This window comes from Anas acuta, chromosome 15, assembly GCF_963932015.1.
Source record: "Anas acuta chromosome 15, bAnaAcu1.1, whole genome shotgun sequence".
Taxonomy (NCBI): domain Eukaryota; kingdom Metazoa; phylum Chordata; class Aves; order Anseriformes; family Anatidae; genus Anas; species Anas acuta.
In genome coordinates this window covers 15,574,287-15,598,976 of record NC_088993.1, presented here as the reverse complement: position 1 = coordinate 15,598,976, position 24,690 = coordinate 15,574,287, and the positions used below count along the sequence as shown (strand labels likewise).

Below are 24,690 nucleotides of genomic sequence, written 5' to 3'. Positions count from 1 at the left end.
CTCAGGTATTTGGAGCCCAGATAATTATTTGGTGCAGTTATTTATTTGCTGCCCTGGTATTTGGTGCCCAGGTATTTATTTATTTGGTGCCCACGCATTTATTTGGTGCCCAGGTGTTGATTTGGTGCCTGGGTAGTTATTTGGCACCCAGGTACTTGGTGCCCAGGGATTTAACTTGGTGCCCAGGGATTATTTTTTTTTTTGGCACCTGGATGTCTGGTGCCCAGGTATTGATTCAGTGCCCAGGTATTGATTTATTTGGAGCCCAGATATTTATTTGGTTCCCAAGTACTGGGTGTCCAGGTACTTGGTGCCCAGGTATGCATTAATTTGGTGCCCAGGTATTGATTTGGTACCCAAGTATTGGGTGCCCAGGAACTTTTTGCCTGGGTATTGATTTATTTGGTGCCTAGATATTGATTTATTTAATGCCCAGATATTGATTTATTTAATGCCCAGGTATTGATTTGGTTCCCAGGTACTGGGTGCCCAGGTACTGGGTGCCCAGGGCTTTAATTTGGCTCCCAGGGATTTATTTGGTGCCTGGCTGTCTGGTGCCCAGGAATTGATTGATTTGAAGCCCAGATATTTATTTGGTACCCAAGTATTGAGTGCCCAGGAACTTGGTGCCCGGGTATTGATTAATTTGGTGCTCAGCTATCGATTAATTTGGTGCCCAGCTATTGATCCACTTGGTTCCCAGGTGCCCAATAACTCTCTACCCAGGACCCTGCTGCAGAGACGGACACCCCACAGGGGGGGGAGCAGCACCCCGAGGAGGGGGTGCCTTTGCCGGAGCCGTTCCCGGGGCCGTTCCCGGGGCCGCCCCTCGTCCCGCCCTCCCCCCCCCCCCCGGTGGCTCCCGCCCCTCCCGGCCGCAGGTCCCCGGCGCTCATGGTGCGAGCGGCCGCGGCCGGGCGGCGCCGCCGGTGCTGAGCTGCGGGGATGAGCGCCCTCGCCTTCGACGACGGGAGCCTGGACGGGCTGGCCCCGGCCCTGGGGCTGCCCGGGGGCAGCGACATCGACACGGCGCTGCTCAGCGACATCGACGGTGCGGGGGACCCCGGGGAGCCCCGGGTTTTGGGGAGGGAGGAGAGGGGGGGGGGGTACCGGGTTATGGGGGCGCTGGGATTGAGGGAGGTGGGAGAACAGGGATTGGGGGGGGTTACAGGGATTGGGGGGGGGTGGGGGAAGCGGGATGGGGGATATGGGGGCACTGGGATGGGGGATATGGGGTACCGGGATGGGGACGGCTGGGAGCGGGGCTGCGCGCTCGGTGCGCGCCCGGGGCTCGGTGCGCGCCCAGGGCTCGGTGCGCACCCGGGGTTCGGTGCAATAAGGGGGGGCTCGGTGCAAAACCGGGGTTCGGGGCAATTACCGGGGCTCGGTGCAATAGGGGGGGGCTCGCTGCGATACCGGGAAGCCACGCGTGGCCGTGGGGGGTGCAGTGCCCGGTGCCCGGTGCCCGGTGCCCGGCCGGGAAGCCACGCGTGGTGCGGGGGGTGCAACGCCCGGTGCAATACCGGAGAAGGGGGGGGGGGCAGCGGGCTCGGTGCAACACCGGGGGCTCGGTGCAATACCGGAGAGCCGTAGCACAGCCCGGGGGGGCCGCTCCCGGTGCTGGGGGGGGGAAGGATTTGGGGTTTTTGGGGCGCGGAGTCGCTGCTGGGTTGCGTCGTGCTCGATCCGGGGGGTTCGGGTACCGGGTGTTCCCCCCCCTCCCCAGTCCCGGGGGGCTCGGTGCCGGTGTCGGGACCCCCCCCGCACCCCCCCCAGCCTTGTGTCGCCGCCAGCCCCGCCCCGCGGTAGCGTCACCGCCGGGGTTACTCCCGGTCATTCCTCCTGGCTTCCCGGGGCGGGGGGGGGAAGGGAAGGGAAGGAAGGGGAGGGGGAGAAGCGGCCCCGGGGCTCTGCGGAGCATCCCCGGGCCCGGAGCCCTCGGTACCGGGTCCTTTAGGGAGGGGGGCTGCATGGTGGGGATGGGGCCAGCAGGATCTGCTCCCCAGCACCGAGCTGTATCCGATCCCATAAGGGTTCCCATAACCGTACCCGTTCCCATAACCATTCCCATATCCATACACGTTCCTATTCCCATTCCCATAACTGTTCCCATTTCCATAACCGTTCCCATACCCATAGATGTTCCCATTCCCATAACCGTACCCGTTCCTGTAACAGTTCCCATACCCATACATGTTCCTGTTCCCATAACCATTCCCATACCCATAAAAGTCCCATTCCCGTTCCCATAACCGTACCCACAACCGTACCTATTCCCATAACCATTCCCATACCCATACCCATTTCTTTCCCATTCCTATAACCATTCCCATACCCATACACGTTCCCATACCTGTTCCCATACCCATACAGGTTCCCATTCCCGTTCCCATAACCATTCCCATACCCATACACGTTCCCGTACCCTTACCCAACCCATACCCCTACCTGTCCACATCCCTGCACCCATTCCCATACCCCTACCCCTACCCGTTCCCATTCCCACCCCCGTCCCCATAGCCAGCCCTCCCCTAGCACCGAACAGGTTCCCCGGCTGGCAGCACGTGGCGCCCGTCCCGGCTGAGCTCGCCGAGCGTCGGGGCCCCGAGGCATCCCCGGCACAGACCGGCCCAGCCGGTGGAGCACGCGGCGGGGTGGGGAGAGGGTGTGGGGCCACCCGAGCCCCCCGGCACCCCGCAGCACCCACGGGATGCTCGGGGAGGTCGGTGCCGGGAGCCCCCTCTCCGGGGCCGTCGCGGTGTCCCCGTGCTGGCACCGAACCCAAACCCAAACCCAAAGGGGTGACCTTTAACCGGGTGGCAGCAGCGGGGGAAACGATGCATCCTGCCGCCTGGCTCCCCGCGAGGACTTTGGCTACGGGGTGTCGTGCCCCACAGCCGCGCTGGCATCCCCTCTGCCCTCCTTGGCCCCGAACCAGGGCTGAGACGGTGCGCCGGGTCACCAGCGGGCAGCCAGCGCCGGGACACCCCGCTTTGTTTGGCCGTGAGCCCCAGGAAGCCGTGGGGAGCAGAGGGATGGGGGTGTGGGGTGAGGGTGTCCCTCTGGGGGTGTTTCTCTGGCCCCATGGAGAGGGTCTGGGTGTGTCGGTGGTATTTATGGGGAGGGTTTTCTAGAGATTTTTGGTAAAGGGCTGTTAGAAATATAGATGGTCCTGGGGGCTCTGCACGGCCCCATTGCCCTGCCCTTACACCCCACATGGGGGGCTGTCCCCCTGCTGAGGGGCTCTGTGGGGCTGCCCCCAGCTGCTTGTAGGGTGGGGAGGTGAGAAGCCAAAGGGGTTTTGCAGAGCTCCCCTGCAGCGTGGCCATCTGCCCCACCTCCTGCCCCCCCCCCGGGGGTTTGTTGTGGTCCCCACGTGGCCACGGGTCCCTGCGCCCACCCTGGGGGTCCTCCGGTGGTCAGGGACCTGGGTGCTCTGCGCCCACCGGGACCCACGGGTGCGCAGCCCTGCCCCATGTGCTCCCCCAAAACAATGGGGTGGGGGCAGCCCTGGCACCTCCAGGTGGGGGCAGAGCCCCAGGGCTGGGGCAGCTGCTTGTAGGGTGCCACGGGACGCAAATCCCTGGTGGGTATTGGGGTGGGAGGGGAGAGCCCCCCCTCTGCACCACGGGGGAGCCTTGGGGGTCTCGTGAGCTTTGGGGTCTGAGTGCAAATAGGGGCGCTGACCCCTTATAGGGGGGGGCTGGAGCTGTGCAAAGCAGCCCCCTCTCCATGCGGGGCATCTCCTCCAGCACCCGCAGCACGCACAGGGGGGCTGCTGGGGCGCAAAGGGGGGCAAGGGGCACCCCGGCGTGCCCGGGATGGATTCGGGGGGCTCGTGGCGAAGGTGTTGGGGGCGGCTGACCCCGAGTAACCGCGGTGGGTGCCGGCGGGGTGCCCGCGAGTTACCCGGCCTGGCTCACCTTGGCGCGGCCGCGGGGCTGTCTGGGGGCGGCCGGCGGGCGCGCGGGCGGCGATTGGCGGAGTCGGCATCACCCCATCGCCGGCCCCGCTCCAGGCTTGGCGCGGGTGGCGAGCAGGGAGGGCCCCGCGGGGAGAGGAGGCGAGAAAAAAAGGGTTCCAAAATATCCCAGTGCCTCCTCGGCACGAGGCTGAGAGGAGGCCTCGGTCTCCGCTCGGAGACCCCCCCCCGTTTGCGCCCACCCCGCCGGCCACGCGGGAAGGTACCCCCGGCCTCATCCTCCCCGCGTCTCAGGGGGGCTTCGCCGCGGTCCCTTCCCGCTGCATGGGGTGCCCCGGGGTGTGGGGCGCCTCGCTGGGGGTGTCCTGGGGGCTGGGGGGCTGGGGGTGCCTCGGTGGGACCCCCCCTCCCCGTGGGTCATCGCGGTGGTGGCACTTTTGGGGTGTCTCCGTGGTGGGGGTGCCCAAGTGGGGGCACCCCAATGCGGGCATCCCCTGGGGGAACGGAGGGGGGCGGTGATGGGGGGGGGCTGGGGCATGGCTGTGGGGGTGTCCCCGGGTCTGTGCCCCCCCCCGGTGAGGGGGGCAGACCCCCAAGATCCGTGCTGTTTAACCCTGCGCTTGCCATGGTGCTGGGGGGAGAGCGGGGCGCACGCGCTTGGCACTGGGGTGGGGGGGTCCGGGGTGTGGCACCTCCCTGTCCCCACCCGAACCTGCTCCCTCCCCCCGGTATGGGGGCTGCTTTGGGGGCTGTCGGGGTTCCTGGTGGATGGGAAATGAGTGAGGGGGTGTGCGCCCCCCCGGGCTGAATGCAGCCCTGCTGCCCCCAGGCTGGGCTGGAAACCTCTGAGCCAGGGGGGAGCGCCGTGGGGCTGGGGACCCCCAAGGGTTTTGGGGACCCCTTGGAAAGATCTGGGATCACCGCTGACGGGCCGCGGGGGGGCTGTTTTGCAGACATGCTCCAGCTGATCAACACCTCGGACAATGACTTCTCGGGGCTCTTCGACTCTCCCTTCGGTGCCCCCGACAGCACCGTGCCCCCGGGGCTCCCCCCGGCCCCGAGCACCCTCGGCACCTACCTGGGGCCCAGCAATCCGCCCCCCGCCGCCCCCCAGGGCAACGTGTACCCGGGACCCCCGGGGCTGGCACCCTTCACCCCACAGCCCCCTGCCCCTCTCCTGCCAGCCCCCGGCCCCCCGACAGCCCCGGGGGTGAAGGAGGAGCCGTCGGCCGTGCCCAGCAGCCAGCCCCAGCCCGGTGTGATGCTGCCCCCCCCCAGCTTCGTCCCCGCATCCCCCGGCCAGTTCAGCCCCCAGCCCTTGGTGGGCTTCCAGAACCAGCACGGCTTCCCTGGTGAGGATTTTGGGGTGCACGGGGGGGGTGGTAGAGGGAGGAGGGGGGGTCAGGGCTGCCTGATTTTGGGCAGGGGGCTCGGTGCGGGGGTCCCCTAACGCCACCCTCTGCTCCGTGCCCAGCCGTGCAGCCCGGGGGGGCCGGGCAGAGCCCCCTGCCCACCCCACAGCCGGTCCAACCTGTGGCGACGCTGCCCGGCCCCGTGCAGAGCGTGGCACCCCAGCAGCTCCTGGCCCCCGGACCCCCCCCTGCCGCCACCACCGCCACCCCCCAGCCCATCTCGCCCCAGATCCAGCCGGTGCCGGTAAGCCCAAAACCGAGGATTACGCACATTGGGGGGGTCTGGTGGCACCCCAGACCCTCTGACCCCCCCCTCCCACCCTCTCCCACCCCCCAGGTGCTGCTGCAGCCCCATTTCATCAAGGCTGACTCCCTGCTGCTCACGGCCGTCAAGACGGACGCCGGCAGCGCCAAGACCTCCGGCATCGCCTCCTTGGCCACCAGCGCCGGCGGCACCGCGGCCCCGCTGCAGGTGCCGGTAGGTGCCCCCATGGTGGAGCTGCGGGGTGGGCTGGGGACACTCGGGGACCCCCCCAAGGTGATGCCTCCCTGCGTCCCTCCAGGCGTTGGTGAGCGGGGGGACCATCCTGGCCACCGTGCCGCTGGTGGTGGACGCCGAGAAGCTGCCCATCAACCGGCTGGCGCCCAGCGGGAAACCGGCGCTGGCGCAGGGCAAGGGGGAGAAGCGGACGGCGCACAACGCCATCGAGAAGCGCTACCGCTCCTCCATCAACGACAAGATCGTGGAGCTCAAGGACCTGGTGGTGGGCACCGAGGCCAAGGTGGGTGCGCCGTGACGGGGCTTGGGGGAGCAAAGGGCGCAGGGGCTGGGGGTGAGGAGGGGGCTGCTGGCAGAGGGGCTGAGCCCCCTCCCCTGGTCTCCGGCAGCTCAACAAGTCGGCGATCCTGCGGAAAGCCATCGAGTACATCCGCTACCTGCAGCAGAGCAACCAGAAGCTGAAGCAGGAGAACCTCAGCCTGAGGATGGCCGTGCAGAAGAGCAGTGAGTGCTGTGGGGCGGGCAGGTGCTGGCCGGGGTCTTCCTTTTTGTGTCCCCCCCAACCCGTCTCAGCCCTGTCCCGCTCCCCGCAGAGTCCCTCAAGGACCTGGTGGCCTCCTGCAGCAGCGGGGGGGCCAAGGCGGAGACCCCCATGGAGGTGGTGAAGGCGGAGGTGATGGAGATGCTGACGCCGCCGCCCTCCGACGTGGGGTCCCCCTCCCGCGGCAGCCCCCTCTCGCTCAGCGGGGGCAGCAGCACCAGCAGCAGCGACTCGGAGCCCGACAGCCCCCTCTGCGACCACGGCAAGGTGCGGGGGCTGCACGGTGATGGGGGGTCCCCAGGGGGCCAGGAGCACAAGCTGGGGGGGGGATGCTGGAGTGGGAACCCGGCCCTTTGTCCCTTGGGGTGCTCCTCGCCCTGTGTGGGGCTGGAGGGAGGGGTGTGGGGGATGCAATACCCTTGCTAAGGACCTCGTGCACATATCCTGCACCCCATACCCCATATCCGTGCCCTGTGCCTCGCCACCATGCTGCACACCCATGCCATGCCCATGGCCATACCCATACCCCAAACCCTCCTCTCCATGCCCCATGCTCCATACCCACTCTTCTGCCCCATGGCCGTGCCCCACGTCCATATATCTGTGCCCGTGTCCCTGTGCCCCATGCTCTGCCCCATGTGCCCCGTTCCTGAGGCTCACAGAGGGTGTACCCACGCAGGTGAAGCAGGAGCGCCCGCTGCCCTCTCCCGGCAGCCAGGGCATGCTGGATCGCTCCCGCATGGCCCTCTGCGCCTTCGTCTTCCTCTGCCTCTCCTTCAACCCCCTGGCCTCCCTCCTGCGAGGCTCCAGCGCCCCGACCCCCGTGGGGAGCCCAGGCACTGCGGGGCCTGGCAGGAGCATCATGGCCGAGCACGGCACCGCGGGTAAGCGCCGCCGGCACAAGGGTGGAGGCTGTTGGGGTAGGGGTGGGTTGGAGGCTGAGTGATGGAGAACGTTGGGATTGGGGTGGGTGGGAGGCTGTGGGTGGGGTAAAGGCTTTGGGTGGAGGATGTTTGGGGTGGGCTGGAGGGTGGTGGGGTGCAGGGTGTTGGGGTGCAGGGTGTTGGGGTGGGGGTGGAGGCCATGGGGATGGAGGCTGTTGGGTGGGCACCCTTGGGATGGAGGCCGCTGGGGTGGGCACATTGGGGTGGAGGTCACTGGGGTGGTGGCTACCATTGGGATGGAGGCCACTGGGGTGGGCTCCATGGGGGTGGAGGTCACTGGGGTGGGCACCATTGGGATGGAGGCCACTGGGATGGAGGCCACTGGGGTGGGCACTATTGGGGTGGAGGTCACCGGGGTGGTCTCCACGGGGCCGGATGCCGCTGACCGCCCGCCGTCCCCGCGCAGAGGAGCCGTGGGGGTGGTCGCAGTGGCTGTGGCCCACGCTGGTGTTCTGGGGGCTGAACGCGGCGCTGGTGCTGGGGGCGGTGGTGCGGCTCTTCGTCTGCGGGGAGCCCGTCACCCCCCCGCACTCCGAGCCCTCCGTCCTCTTCTGGCGCCACCGCCGCCAGGCTGACCTCGACCTCGAGCGGGTAAGCCCCGCCCACTTTCCCATGCCCCGCCCACCTCATTTGCATCAACCCCGCCCACCCACCTTGACCACGCCCATTCCACGTGGCTTAGCCCCGCCCACCCACCGTGGTCCCATTCACACCCCTTGGGATGGGGCCACGCCCCCACCTCCTGACCACGCCCACATATTCTCATTGGCCACGCCCCTCATTGACCACGCCCCCATTCATTGGCCACGCCCTCATTGACCACGCCCCCATTCATTGGCCACGCCCTCATTGACCACGCCCCCATTCATTGGCCACGCCCTCATTGACCACGCCCCCACTCATTGACCACGCCCCCCATTCATTGACCACGGCCCCCTTTGGCTCCCCCAACCCCCTCTCCTTGACCCTCCCCTCCCCACGCCCCCCCCAAAACTTGACCACGCCCCCAAACCTTAACCACGCCCCCAACCCTGACCACGCCCACAACCCCTAACCCCGCCCCTAGCCCCTCCCACCTCCTTGGCCCCCCACCCCCCCATGCCAATACCCCATTTGGGGGGGGGTCTCCGCAGGGCGACTTCGCGCAGGGGGCTCAGCACCTGCGCACGGCGCTGGGGGCCCTGGGCCGCCCCCTGCCCGCCTCCCACGGGGACCTGGCCTGCAGCCTGCTCTGGACCCTGCTGCGCCACCTCCTGCAGCGCCTTTGGGTGGGCCGCTGGCTGGCCGCCCGCGCCGGGGGGCTGCGCCCGGACCCCCCACCCCGTGCCCACGTCCGTCAGAGCGCACGCGACGCGGCCATGGCGTATCACCGCCTGCACCAGCTGCACCTCGCGGGTAGGCGCCGTGCCACCTGGATGGGGATTGGGGCACGGAGGGGTTATTTTGGGGAGGGGGTGTCGCCACGCTGCCTGCTGACGCCTCCCCGCCCGGTGGGGGTCCCCGCAGGGAAGCAAGCCGGGGGGCACCTGCTGGCCATCAACCTGGCGCTCAGCGCCGTCAACCTGGCCGAGTGCGCCGGCGACGCCGTGTCCGTGGCTGCCCTGGCTGAGATCTACGTGGCGGCCGCCCTGCGCGTCAAGGCCAGCCTGCACCGCTGCTTCCACTTCTTGGCCGTGAGTTTTGGGGGGTTCAAGGGGTGGGGAGCGGCCCCGTTTGTCTGCGGGGGGCTTGGTGGGGTGCCCCGTGGCGTGTCCGTCCCCAGCTGTGCCGTGGGACCTGGTGGCTCCATGTGGCCGCCTGTCCCCAAACTGCAGGGCTTGGTGTCGTGTCCCCCTCCATCGATGGGACCTGGGGACCCCCTCCGCCCCCCACCAACCCCAAGGTTGTGCTGTCCCCGCAGCGCCCCTTCCTGTGCAGTGCCCGGCGCGTGGCCCTGTCCCACGGTGGCGCCGTGCCCCCCGCCATGCAGTGGCTCTGCCACCCCTTGGGCCACCGCTTCTTCGTGGACGGCGACTGGGCCGTCAAGGGCGCACCGAGGGAGACCATCTACAGCTCCGCCGGCAACCCAGGTACCCCCTCAACCCCCCCAGTACCCCCCATTATCCATTTTGGGGCTGGGGGCTGACCCCTTTTGCCCCGCAGTGGACCCGCTGGCGCAGGTGACCCAGCTCTTCCGTGAGCACCTCCTGGAGAAGGCGCTGTGCTGCGTGGCCATGCCCGAGCCCGGCCGCCCCGCGGCGCAGGGAGAGGGGTGAGTGTCGGGGTGGGCACCCCTTCCCTTTGCTCACCGGGGGTCCAGCCCCGCTCACGTCCCCTCCACTGTCCCACCAGGCGTTTTTCGGATGCCCTGGAGTACCTCCAGCTGCTCAACGGCTGCTCCGACGCCAGCGGTGCGCCCGGCCCCGCGCCCTCCATCAGCTGCGGCTTGGCGGCGGTGACTGGTGAGGCCGGCGTCCCCCGGGTGCTGCGTGGGGGCAGCGGGGTGGCCGTGGACACCCCGTTTCCATGTCCCTTTCTACCCCACAGGCACCGACCCCGTGTCCAAGTGGTGGGCGTCCGTCATCGGCGCCGTTATCCACTGGCTGCAGGGAGATGAGGAGGGGGCCGAGCGCCTCTACCCGCTGGTGGAGACCATGCCCCGGGTGCTGCAGGGCTCTGAGTGAGTGCTGGGGGTGGCGGGGTGCAGGGTGCCATCAGCTCTTCTTCTACATCCCCTTTTATTTGGGGTCGGCGCAGCCCCTGCGCTTGCTGGAGGGGGCTTCACCGTGCCCAGCGAGGGGTCCGTGGTCACCGTGCTCCCCGTCCCCGTGCAGGAAGCCCCTTCCCCGCGCCGCGCTGCACTCCTTCAAGGCTGTCCGGGCCATGCTGAGCAAGCAGGACGGGAGCCAGGCCAGCCTGAACCACTGCGAGAAAGCCAGCAGCTGCCTGCGGGAGAGCCTGGAGCTCAGCAGCCCCCCCAAGTGCACCATCGACAAGGTGAGGCCTGGGGGAGCCGGAGGGGCTGGGAGCGGATTTTTTTGTTTTTTTTTTTTTTGGGGGGGGGATTGCCAAAACGCAGGAGGCGTCCCCGGCCCTCGCGGGGGTGCATTGTAGTTGCATTGCATGTGTCAGACTGGGAGTGCAATGCCCCTGCCATGCAGCCCGGCGGGGGTCCCGCGCAGCGCCGCCCGCCCACGGGGAGAGGGTAGCGGGGTGCGCCCCGTCCGTCTGTCCCGCTCACTGCCCCCCCCTCTCCCCTTTTGTGTCTGTCCTCCCCAAATCCTTGCAGGCGGTGCAGCTCCTGCTGTGCGACCTGCTCCTGGTCACCCGCACCAACCTGTGGCAGCAGCAGATGAGCGCCAGCCAGCAGCTCCGCGGCGCCTACCAAGCGTCCGCCCTGGAGCTCCGCGGCTTCCAGCAGGACCTCAGCACCCTGCGGCGCCTGGCGCAGACCCTCCGGCCCGCCATGCGCAGGGTGAGCCCCCCTTCCAGCCTCCGAGAGCCCCCTGGGGATGCGCACCGTGCCCCCCAACCCTCCTCTTCTTCCTCCTCCTCCTCCTCATTCTCCTCCTCCTAGGTGTTCCTGCACGAAGCCACCGCCAGGCTGATGGCTCGCGCCAGCCCCACGCGCACCCACCAGCTGCTGGACCGCAGCCTGCGGAGGAGAGGGGTGCAGGGCAGCAAAACAGGTGGGTGGAGGTCTCGGGGAGCCCCCCCCTGCACCGGGTACCCCATGGGGACACCCCGCTGCTCGCCACCACCATATTTAGGGGGTACGGCATGGATAGGGAGAGCTTCTCCCCCAATATTTTGGGGTGCCCAAATAGCCTCGCAACATACCCGGAGAACCCAAAGGGCTGGTGAGGGACTGACGCCCGCTCTGTCCCCGCAGCTGGCGAACCCGAGAGCCACCCCACACCGCGGGAGCACGCCGAGGCCCTGTTGCTCGCCTCCTGCTACCTGCCCCCCAGCTTCCTCTCGGCCCCCGGGCAGCGCGTGGGGATGCTGGCGGAGGCGGCGCGCACGCTGGAGAAGCTGGGCGACCGCCGCACGCTGCACGACTGCCAGCAGATGATCATCAAGCTGGGCAGCGGCACCACGGTCACCTCGGGGTAGCCGGGGTGGGGGGGGACAACAGGGGATGGGGTCACCCCAAAGCCCTCTCGCCCTCGCTGCAGGACGGGCTGAAGGTTTTTGGAGGCGCCGGGCAGGAGGAGCACCGGGGTGCCGCGTCCTCCTTCGTCACCGTCCCCAGTGGGTGCTCCCCGCGTGTCCCCAGGACGTGGGGACATCTAGTGACACTGTCACAGTATTGCATGGCACTGGGGTGCTCGGCCACCCTCCTCCCCGCTGCCCGACACCCCCTTGCAGCACCCCGGCACAGGGCTGGGGCCCGTCCTCGCCCCCCTTTTCCCCTGTGCGCCCCTGCCCGTCCCCCTCTCCGCGGTCCCCAAGCCCCAGGGGGGGACACCCCAGCGTTGGGGAGGGCAGGTGGGCTTGCCCCGTGGTGGCAGCTATGGTGGCACCGTCTTGTCTCCCAGGTGGTGCCCGTGGTAGGAAAGAGGGGCCCCCCCCGTCCCTCCCCAGCACTGACCAGTCCCCCCCAGTTTGGAGCTGCTGCAGCCGGTGCCGAGCGCCAGCTCCGAGCGCTTTTGGAGAAGGGGAGGCCCCCCCTTGGGGGTGTGGGGGGGGCTGGTGGGTGCCCCCATCCCCTCCCCTCGCTGCTCACACCTTGTACATAGCCCCCCCTCCCCGCCATGCCCCAGCATCCCCCCCCCATCCCTTTGCCTCGCCTTTTTAAACGGTATTTTCATAGTTGGAGAGTTTTGTACAGACAATTAAAGCTGATTATTTATACCGCTGCGTGCTGGACTGGGCTCTGACACTGGATGGGGGGGGCAAACCGAGATGGGTTGGGGCAAAAAGCCCCCCCCCCAGGCGGGTGGGCAGCCTGTGGGGTTCCCCTTTCCTTGCACAAAATGGGGTTGGGGGGGGACAAAGGGGACAGGGATGTGGCCACCCCAAACCCACCTACCCCAACGCGCGTGGGGAGCACCGAAGCTGCCGCCCCCATACCCAAGCTTCCCCCCCAAAAAAACCCCAACCCCACAGCGAGCCTTTTTGGGGCGGGGGGGCCACGTGGGGACAAAGGGACAGAGAGGAACAGAGGCCACGAGCAGGGCGCCACGTACTTCCAAAACAATCGTTGTATCTTTATTGACGCTCTGAATGCAATGACCTGTTTTTTTTTTAACTCTTAAGGAAAATAAACATCTTTTAGAAACAGCTTGTTACACACAATCTTCAGTGTGAAGCAATATACTAATAAGAACACTAGTCTTAACATTTACAGTCTTCATATATATTATATATATGTATATGTATACATATATATACACTATATAATGAGGCAATATATAATACACACGGTTTACCATTTTACAGTCATATGTACAAGATGTCACTAAAAATAGCCAGATTTCGGGCAGCGCTGCCAGGGACACGGACGATTTTTTTTATATTTTTTTGTAATTATTTTTATTAGTCTCTTTTCTCCCTTTTTTTTTTTAATTTTTCGTGTGTTTTTCGCCCCCGTGTCCGAGGCAGGCTGCTGAAACGACATTTCTTGGCCAGCAAACCTTGAGGGTGAGGGCTGGGTGTGGGATGGAGGGGGCACCACGGGGCTGCCCCCTTCCCGTGGGATGCTCGGCGCTGCTGGGGGGGGGCAGCTCACGGCTTTTTAGGATGGGGATTTGGGGTTAAATCGCCCTGGGCAGCCCCGCTGAAGCAGCCTGGAGAGGAGGAAGCCAAAGGAAGCTGGTGGCGAGGGGCAAGCCAGCGCCACACGAGGGTCTCCTCTGTTCCTCCCCGTGGTGTCCCACGTCCCTGTGGGGTGGGCTGGGGCAGCCCAAACGCTGCCCACCCCAATGGGGACCGGTGCTGCTGAGTGGGAGCTGCTGCTGGGCTGTTTGCGCCCACCTGCACCTGGCTGGAAAGCTGGGTTTGCACCTGGAGCCTTGGGGTGTGCACCCAGAGCTTTGGGATTTACACCCAGAGCTTTGGGATTTACACCCAGAGCCTTGGGGTTTGCACCCAGAGCCTTGGGGTTTGCACCCAGAGCCATGGGGCATGCACCCAGAGCCTTGGGTTTGCACCCAGAGCTATGGGATTTGCACCAGGGCCATGGGATTTACACCCAGAGCCTTGGGGTTTGCTCCCAGGACTATGGGATTTGCACCCAGAGCCTTGGGGTTTGCACCCAGAGCTATGGGATTTGCACCAGGGCCATGGGATTTACACCCAGAGCCTTGGGGTTTGCACCCAGAGCTATGGGATTTGCACCCAGGACCATGGGGTTTGCACCCAGGGCTATGGGGTTTTCACCCAGAGCTATGGGATTTGCACCCAGAGCCATGGGGCTTGCACCCAGAGCTTTGGGGTTTAAGCCCAAGCGCAGGGAGCAAAGCCCATCCCCAGCGAGCCGAGGTCTCGGCGAGGCAGAGCAGAAGGAGGGTGGCCTTTTGGGGACCCCAGCCCAGCAGCGCCAGCCCCCCAAAGGGCAGGAGGAGGCCGGGTGCAAGCGGAGGGAGGAATCGGGGCTTTGGGGCAGCCCTGGTGGGGACACGGCCGCTGGTGTCCCAGCGCTGTCCCCGTGCCCGGCAGGGTGGGGAGAGGGCAGGCAGGAGATGGAAGAACGAAACGGAAAAAGCCAAGTGGTGTTTCAGACAGCAGGCCGTTGTTGTTTTCTTTCCTTTTTTTTTTTTTTTGGTCTTTTTTTGTCTTTTTTTCCTTTTTTTTTTCTCTTTTTTTTTTTCTTTTTTTTTCCTTTTCTCCGTCGCGCACATATATACAGACAGACACCATGAGGTTTGCTGAAGGCAACATCTCAGATCAGATCAGTGTGAGATACGGAGACCCCGGGAACCCACGCAAGGGTCCGGCGGCCCCAAAGTAAGACAACAGCGCCGGGACCCCTTGGTACACGGCCCCCCCCCGCCCCCTCCCCACCCCCCCACCCACCCCCCCTACCCCATCCCACCACCCCTGTGCAGCTCACGTAGTCCTGGAGCAGTCTCTGTGTCCTCCATACGGATGTCACCGGGGTTGGTGACCCCGCCAACGCCACCCTGGGGGGGCTCCGTGCCCCCCCGGCCCCGTTCTTCCACCCCGGGGGGCTCTCCCCACCGAAGGGGGGGCCCCGAGGAGAGAGGTTGGGGGGCTGCCGGCAGCGCTGCGCCCACCTCGGGGGCCACGCTCCTCCGGTGGCCCCCGACGGCTCCGTGCTGGGGACGGTGGCGCTGCCACCCCCGCGGGTCCCTCGCTGGTGGGGGGGGGTCCTCGCGCCTCCTGCGCCGCTACACGGGCTGCCTCTGCGGGGACAAGGGGACAGGGGGTTAATGGGGTGGGGGGGGGGACATACACGGCACATTGTCCCCAAGCTGGCCGGGGGTGTCCCCATCGGGATGCAGCCCTGAGGATGGGCTTTTAGACAATTTTTTAAATTGTCTAAATTTTGTAAATTGTGTCCCCCCCCCAGGTCAGTGGACAAAATCCCATAAAAAAAAACCACAGGCTGTTTGGGGGGGCACAGCCCCTGTACTGGGGGTCTCATGGGGGGCCCCAGGGAAGCGATTGCCCTGTGCCAAGGAAGGGGACGTCCCCAAGGATGGGGGGGGGGACACAGCGTGAAAGCAGCTCTGCCTTCCCCTGGGGGGGCACCGAGGGTCTCTGGGCTCACCTTATGTTTGGGACATCGCAGAGAGAAGCTCTCTTCGGTTAGTAAGCAACCTGCCAGGAGAAAAGGCCGTGTCAGGGGGGGGGTCCCCGAGCAGCAGCAGGGACGCAGCCCCCTCCTCACCACCATTCACACAAAGATTTGGGCTGAGAGCAGCCAAATTCGGGACGCAAACCACAAAATTCGGGACACCAAGCACCTCGCCATCCGCCACGGGGAGCCCCCAGCCCACCCCGTCCCCGATTTCAGCCTGCTCAGAGGGTGCTGGGGGGGGGATGTCCCCACGTCCCCCCCCCCATCCCCGCTGCTGGGGGGCTCACCTGTGTCGATGGCACACGCGTAGTGGTAGGTGTGGGGACACCCCTTCTGGCAGCAGCCCACCGTGGCCCCCGCTTGCTGGCAGCTCGAGCACTTCTGAACACGCAGCGGGGAGGGAGAGAGAGACAGAGAGACCTCGTCAGAGCCCCAAACGGCCCCCGCTGTCCCCGAGTTGCCCCCCCGGCAGCGCCCTCCCTCCAGCGCCCGTGCACCGCGCCGCCGGCTGCGGCCACCCACTTTTGGGTGGAAAATGCTGAAAGCAGAGAGTGGGCAGGAGGGGAAGGGACGTGGCCGTGCCATGGCTCGGGGGCAGACCCCATGTCCCCATGGCAGTGTCCCAGCACTGCCCTCCCTAATTTGCCCCCCCCAGTGTCCCCATGCTCCTGGCGGACTGTGTCCGACCCTCCCTGAGCCGCCGCATGGAGTGACAGCACAAAACCACTTTTAAGGCTAAAAAGGAGGATTTTAGGCCTTATCAGGGAGGCAGCAGCACGAATCTCCCGGGAAGCCAGCCGGGTTCATCGCATCCCAACGCCAGCCCCGTTGTAATGCCCAGCAGCTTGCTGACCAGCCCTATTAATTTCGCCCCCGCTGCAGCCGGGTGTCCTGGGGGATTCCCCTGCTCCCGGGCAGTAACACGCCGTTAGCCCTCGGTTTGCCCCAAAAACCCTACAAAATCCTGGCATACGGCCAGTGCCCAGCTCCGGGACCAACTTCTCTCTGCCACACGGGGCTGGGGTGGGCCAAAAATGGGGTGGGTGACTCCGTGCGCTCCGGCCGTGCCATAAATGCCACCCGTTTGGAGGAGCTGCCGCCTTCCATCCCCTCCGTCCCCCCCCACGGCCTCTCCGCTCCGGGTGGGGTGGCCGAGCTCTTACCACGTCGGCAGCCGCCTTGACGGCCTCCTGCAGCCCGTAGAGCTTCCCCGCCACCAGGAAAACCCCAGCGGTCCATATGGCACAGGCCTCGTGCAGCCAGTGCTCCTGCGTGTCGCCCGCCCCCGGCTCCTGCGCCGCCGCCGCCGCCGGGGACTCGGCTTTGTTACATTCGTGCCTCCGGGGCTTTTCGGCCGCCTCCTCGCCCTCTGTCCTCTCGTCACAGCAGTAGCAGCTCTGCAGCCTGCGAAACATGCCCCGGGGGCTGGAGCGGAGCGAGCTCTGCTTGGCAGCCTCGGCGGCACCCTCCGGCCTCGGCGGCTTGCCACCGGCCGCCCAGCTGCTGCTCTCCGTCCCTTTCGGCCCCCTCTCCACCACGCCGGCCTCCTCGCCCTCCGCCCGCGCCTTCTCCTTCAGCCGCGCCTTCTTCTTGGGCAGGCAGTCCTCGGGGTAGTAGGGCCCGCACAGGTCCCCCAGGTCCTTGTAGTTGGCGGGGTTGCGGCACAGGCAGCACACCAGGCAGGCGGCGCTCAGCGCCTTCGACACCACGGGCCCCATGTGCATGGTGGACGAGGCCGGCAGAGCCGCCCGCGGCCTGGGCGCCGTGCCGGGGGGTCCCCGCTGCAGCCGGGCCTCGTCGCCGGGCGAATTGACCACGGTGCAGGCGGTGGTGAAGTCTCCGCGCCGCTCCACGCGGACGTAGGGCGCGAAGGGGGGAGCCCGGCTGTCGGCCCGCAGCCGCTTGCAGGAGATGTACTTGAGGCGGATTTCGGGCTCGGCGGGGTGCAGCAGAGGCGCTTGCTGGGCTTGCCGCCGCCGCTTGCCCCGGCTCTTGCACCGCGACGGCACCGCCTTGGCCTTGCCGTGGGCCAAACGCTTCCTCTGCCGCTTGGAGTAGCCGTTGTAGTTGGCGTGGTTGGCCCGCGCCTTCGGCCCGCGCGCCGGCCCGCCCGCCGAACGCCCCTCGGGGCCCTCTCCGCCCCCCGCCTCCTTCTCCTCGCTCTTTGGTTTCTTGCCCTCCCGCGGCGCCTCGTCCCCGCCGCCCGGCCCGGCCGCCCGCTCTCGGGGCGGTGGCAGCGGCAACGCTGGGCCCAAGGGCGCCTTGGCCATGCCCAACGCCGCCGCTTTGCCCTTGCGGTTCCTCTTCTTGGGCAGCAGCGCCGTGTTCTTGGCCACCACCGCCGAGCCGGGCTGCGCCGCCACCACGGCCGGCACCAACGTCTCGCCCTGGAAGCCGTCGGCGGAGAGTTTCTTCCCGCTGCCCGGCTTCCCCTTCAGCGCTCTGCCGTGGGCGTTTCGGCAGAACTGCTCGGCCGAGGGCGCCGCGGGTGCTTTCTGCGCCGCCGCCGGTTTGGGCAGCCGCGCGTCGCCCACCGCCGGGGCCACGCCGCCGTGCTTCACCGCCCGCTCCCGTTCCGCCCCCGCCGGGCTCAGGGAGGTGCCGTAGGTGGCCGCCGCCGTCGCCGCCGCTGCCGCCGCCGCTGCCGTGGCTGCCGGCTTGCAGGCAAACTTCTTCAGGTTGGGCGAGGTGATTTTCTGCACGATGGCCTCCAGCTTGAGGCCACGGCCCTTGCGGGGAGGCAGCACTTTGGTCTTGGTGGCCTCCTGGAAGGCCGCCCGGGAGGTGATCTTGATGCAGACGTCGGGGGCCTCCTTTGGCGGGGGGGGTTTCGGGACGGCTTCCCCGGGGCTTTTGGGGGGCAGCTTTGCTTTCACCTTCTTGGCCACGGGCATCTTCTTGAAGAGGCTGGGGGGACCCTCGGGCTTCTCCTCCTTCATGCCGCCGCTGTTGCTCCGCAGAACCAGGTTCCTCTTCTTGGCGGGGATGGGGGAGATGAAGGTGGATTTCCTCTTCAGCGAGTGCAGGGGCCGCTCGGACATCTTGCCGCCCACTCCCGGCCCCGTTTTGGGCAGCTTCATCCTGGCTCCCACCTTGCCCTCCTTATGGGGGCTGCTGGGGGGGGCCAGCTTGAAGGCGGGCGGGAGGTGGTTGTTGGAGATGAGTTTTTTGGGTGCCTTGCAGTTCTTCAGCCGCACCTCCGCCGCCCGCTTGCCTCGCCGCCTCTTGGTGTAGAAAACCTCCTGCGTCTTCGTCCGGGAGCGCAGGATCATCGACCGCTGGTCCCTCTCCCCCGCCTCCGCCGCGTCCCCCTCCGGCGGCGTCGGCCCCGCTGCCTCCTCGGCGGGCACCAAGCTGGGCACCAGGAGGGTGGCATCGCCGCCGGCGTTTTGGACCACTTTAGGGGCCGGCCGGCCGCTGCGCTTCCTGGCCTTGAAAGCCACCCGCTGCTTCACCCCACAGGCCGGCTTCTTCCCCAGCTTCTCCTGGTGCACCGGCACCTTCAGCCCCTCCAGCGGGGCCGGGGTGCGGGGCTCGGCGAGGGCGGTGAAGGAGCGGGTGCACATGCGCGCCGGCAAGCCCTCCGCCGCAAACCTGGGCGTCTGGCTGTGGGCGTTCTTGCTCGGCATCTCCACCTGCCCGTCCGGCCTGACACACGCCACCGGCAGCTCATCGAAGGGACTCGGCACCGCGCCGCCGGCACCGTCCCCCTCCGGCAGCCGGCAGTGCACCCTCTTGTTGCGGAGGCTCTTGCCCCGCGAGACGGGCTCCGTCTTCCCCAGCACGGTTTCGGGCACCAGCTGCTTCTTCAAAGGTTCGGAATCCGCCCCCTCCGGGTGAGGTTTCTCCCCTCCGCCGCCCTCCTCGGGCTGGATGTGGGGCAGGGAGGACTTGAACCAGCTCTTCACCTTGGTCTCCGTGCCCACCGCGGGGCCCAGCAGGATGACGGACTGGCCGGAGAGGCGCGCCGAGGGCGCCGAGCCCTCCTTCTCCACCGTGCTGACGGTCTCCTCGGCGGACACGGGCACCTCGCTGGCGGACAGCACGGCGGGCATCTCCGGGGGCTTGGGCGGCGAGGCGTCGTAGGGCACCGGCTTCTGCTCCGCGCCCGCCAGCTCGCAGAGCGAGGAGTACTCCTCCGCCTCCAGGTCCGACTCCTTCAGCTCCGGCGACGAGATCATGGGGATCTCGCCAAAGTCCCCGGCCGAGCAGCAGTGCCGGGTGTCCTGCAGCCACCTCTCGCTGTCTGCCTTCGTGGCCTCGTCGTAGGTCAGCGTCTCCTCCTCTTCCTCCTCCATCGCCTGCTGGGCAAAGTCCCGGGCCGGCTCGCTCTTGGCCGGCTGCTCGCCGTCGCACAGATCCAAGCTGCAGGCATTTTTTTTCTCCTTGCAGGACCCCACCATTTTGCTGGGGAACAAGCCCTTGGGGAGGTCGGAGGCTTGCAGACCCGAGCCCAGCTCCTTCCACCTGAGGCACGCCTCGCCCAGGCTCTCCTCCGGCCACTCAAAGTGCTCCATGGCGTTTTCGGAGTCCACCGAGTTGGCCGTGGTGTTCGAGTAGCAGCTGAAGCTGGAGGCCCCCGCGCTGGAAGTGGCGGCTGGGATGCTGGGCTTGGAATTGAACGCCAGCGGGGCCGCATCCTTGAGCGAGTCCTTGGTCTCGGTGGCCGCGAACTCCACCTGGGGACCCTCGTACACCTCCTCCCCAAAGTCCTTCCCCGCGCTGCCCCCCGAAGCCTTGTCCAGCTTGAGGGGCTCGGTGAGGGTGCTGGAGTCGCCCTGGCTGGGCCACGCGCCCTTCACCATGGAGTCCAGGCACGGCCGGTGGTTCTCCAGCTGGAAGGGGGACTTGGTGGCCTCCTTGCTCAACATGGGCGAGTTGGCCCAGGCTTTGTCCCCCTTCTCGCTGATGGCGTCCTGCAGGACGATGATCTCGGAGGCCAGCTCCTCCTGGGACAGCGCGCTGAGGAGCAGCCGGGGACAGTCCCGCTCGTTGGTCACGTACTTGGTGAAGGTCTCCAGGGGCAGGCTGGCGTGGATGCTCTGGAAGGAATCGTCCGATTTGGTGGACATATCATCCGGGGAGGTCACGGAGCAGGTGGAAACGGACTCGGGCTTCGCCTTGGAGTTGCTGTTGACGCGGGCAGGGCTGCGGTTCTGGTTGCAGTAGAGGAAACTCCTCTCCAGCTGGTCCTCCGAGCCGCTGAGATAGTCGGCGTCCTGCGTCTCGGCGTGGACGGACTGCGGGGTGCTGAGCGGGTCGGACAGCGGCGTCCCCACCTGCTCCGCCGAGTACGTGCTGCTCTCGGGGCTGCAGTGCTGCCCCTTGAGCTGCTCGGGGGTCCTCGCCGGGGTCTTGATGCCTTTTTTCTGCGGCACGGCCGATTTGGAGAGCAGCAGCTGCTGGACGGTGTTGGAGATGTTCTCCACCTGGGAGGTGAGCGCCGTCAGGCTCTGCAGGCTCAGGTCCGACAGCAGGTTTTCGGGCAGCTTCTCCTTCGGCAGGTTCTTGCAGTTCCCGGATTGAGCATCCGGGCTGGTCCCGTCGGTGGGAGAAGGGTTCAGCAGCGGCATGAAATGGCTGTGGTCGGCGATGCCGGCCGGGAAGGCGCCGGCGTTCAGCGGCTGCTGGCTGTACTGGAAATTCTCCAGGTTGGGCATCAGCGGGGACGGCGTGGAGCTGTAGGACGGCGACCGGCCGACGGAGCGTGCCGGCGAGTGGCTGGCGCTGGGGCTGAAGGTTTGGTAATACTGCTCCGGCGTCCGGACGGGGGGCGCGTCCCCCTGGCAGTAGGTTTGCCCCGGCTGGTTGTAATGCTGGTACTTGGCCAGGTTTTGGTAGTGGAGGGTCTCCGGGGCGTGATGCCTCCCCTGCAAGGGCTGCGGCTGGGGTTGGGGAGGCTGCGGGGGCTGCGGCGGCGGCGGGGGCTGCGGGGGCTGCGGCGGGGGCTGCGGGGGCTGCTCGTAGCCGATGCGGTTGGGCTGGTAGCCGTGCAGGTTGGGCACGCGGGGGCCGGGGGCCAGGCTGGCGGCGCTGCCCAGGGGTCTCTCCAACGGCGGCTGCCCCGAAGGGGCCGTGCAGCTCTTGTAGGAGTGCGCCGGCTGGCTGCCCCCCGGCACCGAGGAGTAGGTGGAGGAGGCGGGGAAGGACTGCGAGTGCTGCCCGAAATGGGGGCTCTGCGGGAAGGGCATGGGCGAGGAGACGTCGTTGGGCAGCTTCTGCCGCTGCAGCTTGGGGTAGGGGAGCGCGGGCGGCTGCTGCTGCTGCTGCTGCTGGAAATGAGTCCGGAAGGGCAGCGGGGTGGCCGCCGCCGGCTCGTGGTAGGGTCGCCCGCCCGCCGGCGCCGCCGTTTTCTTCATCAGGCTGTCCTCATACTTGGCCACCCCGCCGGGCAGCGCCTGCGCCTGGCTGCCCCACGCCTGCAGGCCCTCGTCCCCCGAATAGCGGGCCGGGTAGGGGCTGTTCTCCTGCACGGCGTAATTGGAAAAGGCCGGCCTGCCTTGCAGCTGCTGCCCCGCTAATTGCTTGTTTCCCCGGTGGTATTTCTCCACGGCGCTGTTCTCGTAGCCCGCGTACGGCAGTTGCTGCTGACTGTAGTACTCCTTCGCCACCAGCCTCTGCCGCTCGCAGTTCGGCCCTGCCTGACTTTGATGCCTGTAATTCTCCAGGCGTGATGTGTCTTGTGAAGTCGGCTGGTAGCTCTGCTGGTTGCCATGGAAACCACACCTTTCTCGAAAGGACTGCATGGCGCGGGCTTGTTATCTGCGAAGAGAGAGAGGCGAGAATTCAAATGAAGCATCGCCACCGCCGCCACCGCCGCCGCCACCGCCGCGGGCCGGGGAGCGCACGCAGGGGGCACCGCGGGCATCACCGCGCCTGCCGGGGTGGCACCTCGCTGGCACTGCGTCACCTTGCATGGCCCTGGATCGTGGCACCTGGCTCTGCATCACCCTGCCTTGCCTTGCAGCGTTCTGCATCGCCCTGCATCGCCTCGCCTTGCACCGCCTTGCAGCACCGTGCGCCTCCTCGCCTCGCCTTGCGCCTCTTTGCATCGCGCCTCGTCCCCTCGCCTTGCATCACCGTGCATCACCTCGCCCTGCCTTGCATTGTTGTGCATTGCCCTGCGTCACGTTGCCTTGCCTTGCACCAATTTGCATCGCCCTGCATCGCCCTGCATCACCCTGCATCACCTCGCCTCGCCTTGCATCGCCCTGCACCGCATCTCACCGCCTCGCATCTCCTCGCCCTGCATCGCCCTGCTCCGCAGCACCACGCCTGTGACCTGGGGGATGTCTGGGGCCCTGCTGCCTCTTCTTGCCCTGCCGATGCTGGTGGCAGCCTGTCCCATCCCTGCCACCTGCCCCAGCGTTGCAGGGTGATTCCTGCACTGCTCTGCCTACCCCACAGCCTGCCATGACCCCACCGCGCTGTGCTGGGGTCCCCCCGTGCTCCATTTCATGCTCCTCGCTCTGGAAATCACTTAACCAGTAACCCCTCCTTGCGTGCCCTCCCCGGGGACGCCAGGATCCTGCGAGCCCCTCCAAACACCCCGCTTCTTGCCACTATTTTTAATTATGGCCATAATTACTGGAGGCAGCAGCACGGAGGGACAGAAGCGAGGGTTCTGCTGCACAAAAAAAAAAAAAAAAGTCATTTCAACTTCCTGGGTCTGCCCGTCTGTGCCTGCTGCCTCCTCCCGCAGCCCCCCCCTCCCCGTCCCCAGCCAATAACCCCTGCATCGGTGCGATACCATCTGGAAGCTGTCTGCTCCCGCCAGCAGACGTCTATTAGCCGAGCGCCTCGGCGCAGTCGTCATTAAATGTCCCCATTTCCTCTCCCTGCTCGCGCTCGGTGCGGGGAAGCACCTGGGTCACCGGTTTGATCTCGGAGGCAGCTCGCGGGGAGGGACCCCGTGCGCTACCGAAGGGCTGGGTGGCGCTGGGGACGCATCCTGCCCGTCCGCAGCGGGTTGGAGACGTGGGGTCCCCCCCTTCTGCACCCCCTGGGGACTTCCCTGATGCCTCTCCCTCGGCCGTGCCGCAGCGGTGACCCCCACGCAACCCACGCCATCCCCTCCAGCTTCATTAGGGTGATGAGTTTAATGAGGGGAGGCCGCCAGCTCCTTGGGGCCACCCTCTCAAGGATGCCCTGCCTCTCACCCCACTGACACTACAGCACCCCTGGAGCACGGCTCGGTGCTGCCTGCACCAGCCCAGCACCCCAAAACCATGATCCCGTGCCCACGTTCTCCTCCCACAGCCCCTTTTTGGTCTTTTTCTGCATTTCCCCTAAGTCCTGCAGCTTCATCTCGCCGGCCACACGGGCAGCTGGATGCGGTTAAGGCGTATATCTCGGGGAAAAAGCCAGGTCAATTAAAATCCGGCCAGCCCGCTGCTAACGCCCCTCGTGCCAAAGTGGTGTGGGGGCTGCCCCGTCCTGCTCGGGAGGCTGGGGGGAGGTGGGGGGGGGCGCGGGGGCTGCGAGAACAAAGGGAGCAAAATCAAAGCCAGGCCTCTGGGGCAGCCCGGAGCGGCGGCGAGAAAATTAAAGGGAGAAAAGGGCCCCTACAGCTCCACGTGGAAGCAGGTTTGAAAAATGGGATGGGCTCGAGAAAAATCCCCGGTCTGTTGCTTTAAGGGGTGCTTTCTCCCTCCTTGCTTTCTCTTTTATTATTAACTATGCTTACTTTCCCACAAAACAGCTGGGGCAATGCCAAGCTGAGCAAAAAGCACCCGGCGCGAGGGGACGTGCCGCGCACCGGTGCGCACGGGGGGGGGGACGCACGCAGGGGGCACGGTGGGCGTGCAAGGGCTGGAGGCGTGGGGAGATCCTACACGTGTGTGGGGTGTGCACACGTGCAGGGCATGCGAATTGCAGGGTGTGCATGCGTGGAAGCCCCCAGGGCAGGATCGGGCCACGTCCGTGCCCGCACACCAACACCCAGCTGGGCACCACCAGCCTCAGCCACGTCCCAGCGCGTGGCACCCCCTGCGCCCTCAGGGAGCTCCTTTTGGGGGCCGAAATATCAGGGCAGCCAGGCAGGAGGTGCGGATGGGGGCTGCCGATGGATTCTCCATCCGAAATGAGCTGAAAGCCTGCTCCGAGCAAGGTGCTGAGCCCAAGGGGGGGGGGGTAAAACCCTCCCTGGCAGCAGCACCCAGCCCTGCCCGAGGAGCAGCTCTGCCCTGGGCTGTGCCGCGGCTCTGCTGGCGGAGGGACCTAACAGATGTTGCCTCCTGATGGAGGCTGTTTCCGAGCAAACGCTTTAATGGCATCAAATCAAGCTGTCGACAGCAGCAAGGTTAAGTCCCTTTCCAGGAGGGGGAGGAGGAAGCGGCCGCGGCCCTGGGGCTGCGTGCATGCGCCCCCCCTGTCATAGCCCTGGGATGGGAATCGACACGGGGGGCTCCGGGGGTGCCCAAAGGGTGACCCCAAAAGGGGGTCTGTCTGTTGGAGACGGTGACGTGGGGACACCACGGTGCCCAGAGCCAGCACGACCCTGTCCTGCCATGCAAGGAGCCACGCTCGCATCAGGCTACAGCCACCCTCAGCATCCCACCCCCTCTGTCCCCTTGGAGAGGTGGCCCCCGTGGACACCCCGCACGGCCCCACAGCCCCCAGCACA

General features: G+C 66.7%; 2 protein-coding genes across 14 annotated transcripts in view; one reads left to right on the top strand and one right to left on the bottom strand.

Annotated features, from left to right (window-relative positions):
- The first annotated feature begins 851 nt into the window (after window positions 1-851).
- On the top strand, window positions 852-12,154 carry SREBF1 (sterol regulatory element binding transcription factor 1). 3 transcript variants are annotated; one of them, XM_068699606.1, is made up of 19 exons: window positions 852-1,051; window positions 4,876-5,274; window positions 5,397-5,578; window positions 5,672-5,806; window positions 5,898-6,116; window positions 6,223-6,337; window positions 6,427-6,641; window positions 7,054-7,258; window positions 7,725-7,909; window positions 8,452-8,713; window positions 8,825-8,991; window positions 9,219-9,387; window positions 9,461-9,569; window positions 9,650-9,759; window positions 9,845-9,977; window positions 10,132-10,294; window positions 10,587-10,772; window positions 10,875-10,986; window positions 11,190-12,154. In XM_068699606.1, exons 1-19 carry the CDS (start codon window positions 946-948, stop codon window positions 11,411-11,413), a joined length of 3,396 nt encoding a protein of 1,131 aa, XP_068555707.1. In that variant the 5' UTR covers window positions 852-945; the 3' UTR covers window positions 11,414-12,154. The 3 variants fall into 3 exon arrangements, with proteins under 3 accessions (XP_068555707.1, XP_068555706.1, XP_068555708.1); XM_068699605.1 differs by having other exon boundaries at window positions 5,672-5,812; XM_068699607.1 differs by lacking the exon at window positions 852-1,051 and adding an exon at window positions 4,052-4,184 and having other exon boundaries at window positions 5,672-5,812.
- Window positions 12,155-12,853: 699 nt separating this feature from the next.
- RAI1 (retinoic acid induced 1) overlaps window positions 12,854-24,690 on the bottom strand; it is a 69,462-nt gene continuing 57,625 nt past the window's right edge. For 2 of the 11 annotated variants that reach the window (XM_068699600.1, XM_068699602.1), the window contains 4 exons: window positions 16,229-21,827; window positions 15,353-15,446; window positions 15,036-15,085; window positions 12,854-14,667 (listed from right to left, as the gene is read on the bottom strand). In XM_068699600.1, coding sequence (XP_068555701.1) covers window positions 14,653-14,667; window positions 15,036-15,085; window positions 15,353-15,446; window positions 16,229-21,811 — 5,742 coding nt within the window. In that variant the 5' untranslated portion in view covers window positions 21,812-21,827 and the 3' untranslated portion in view covers window positions 12,854-14,652. The remainder of the gene's footprint in view (window positions 14,668-15,035; window positions 15,086-15,352; window positions 15,447-16,228; window positions 21,828-24,690) is intronic. The other 9 variants (XR_011101710.1, XR_011101705.1, XR_011101708.1 and 6 more) reach the window with 9 other exon arrangements.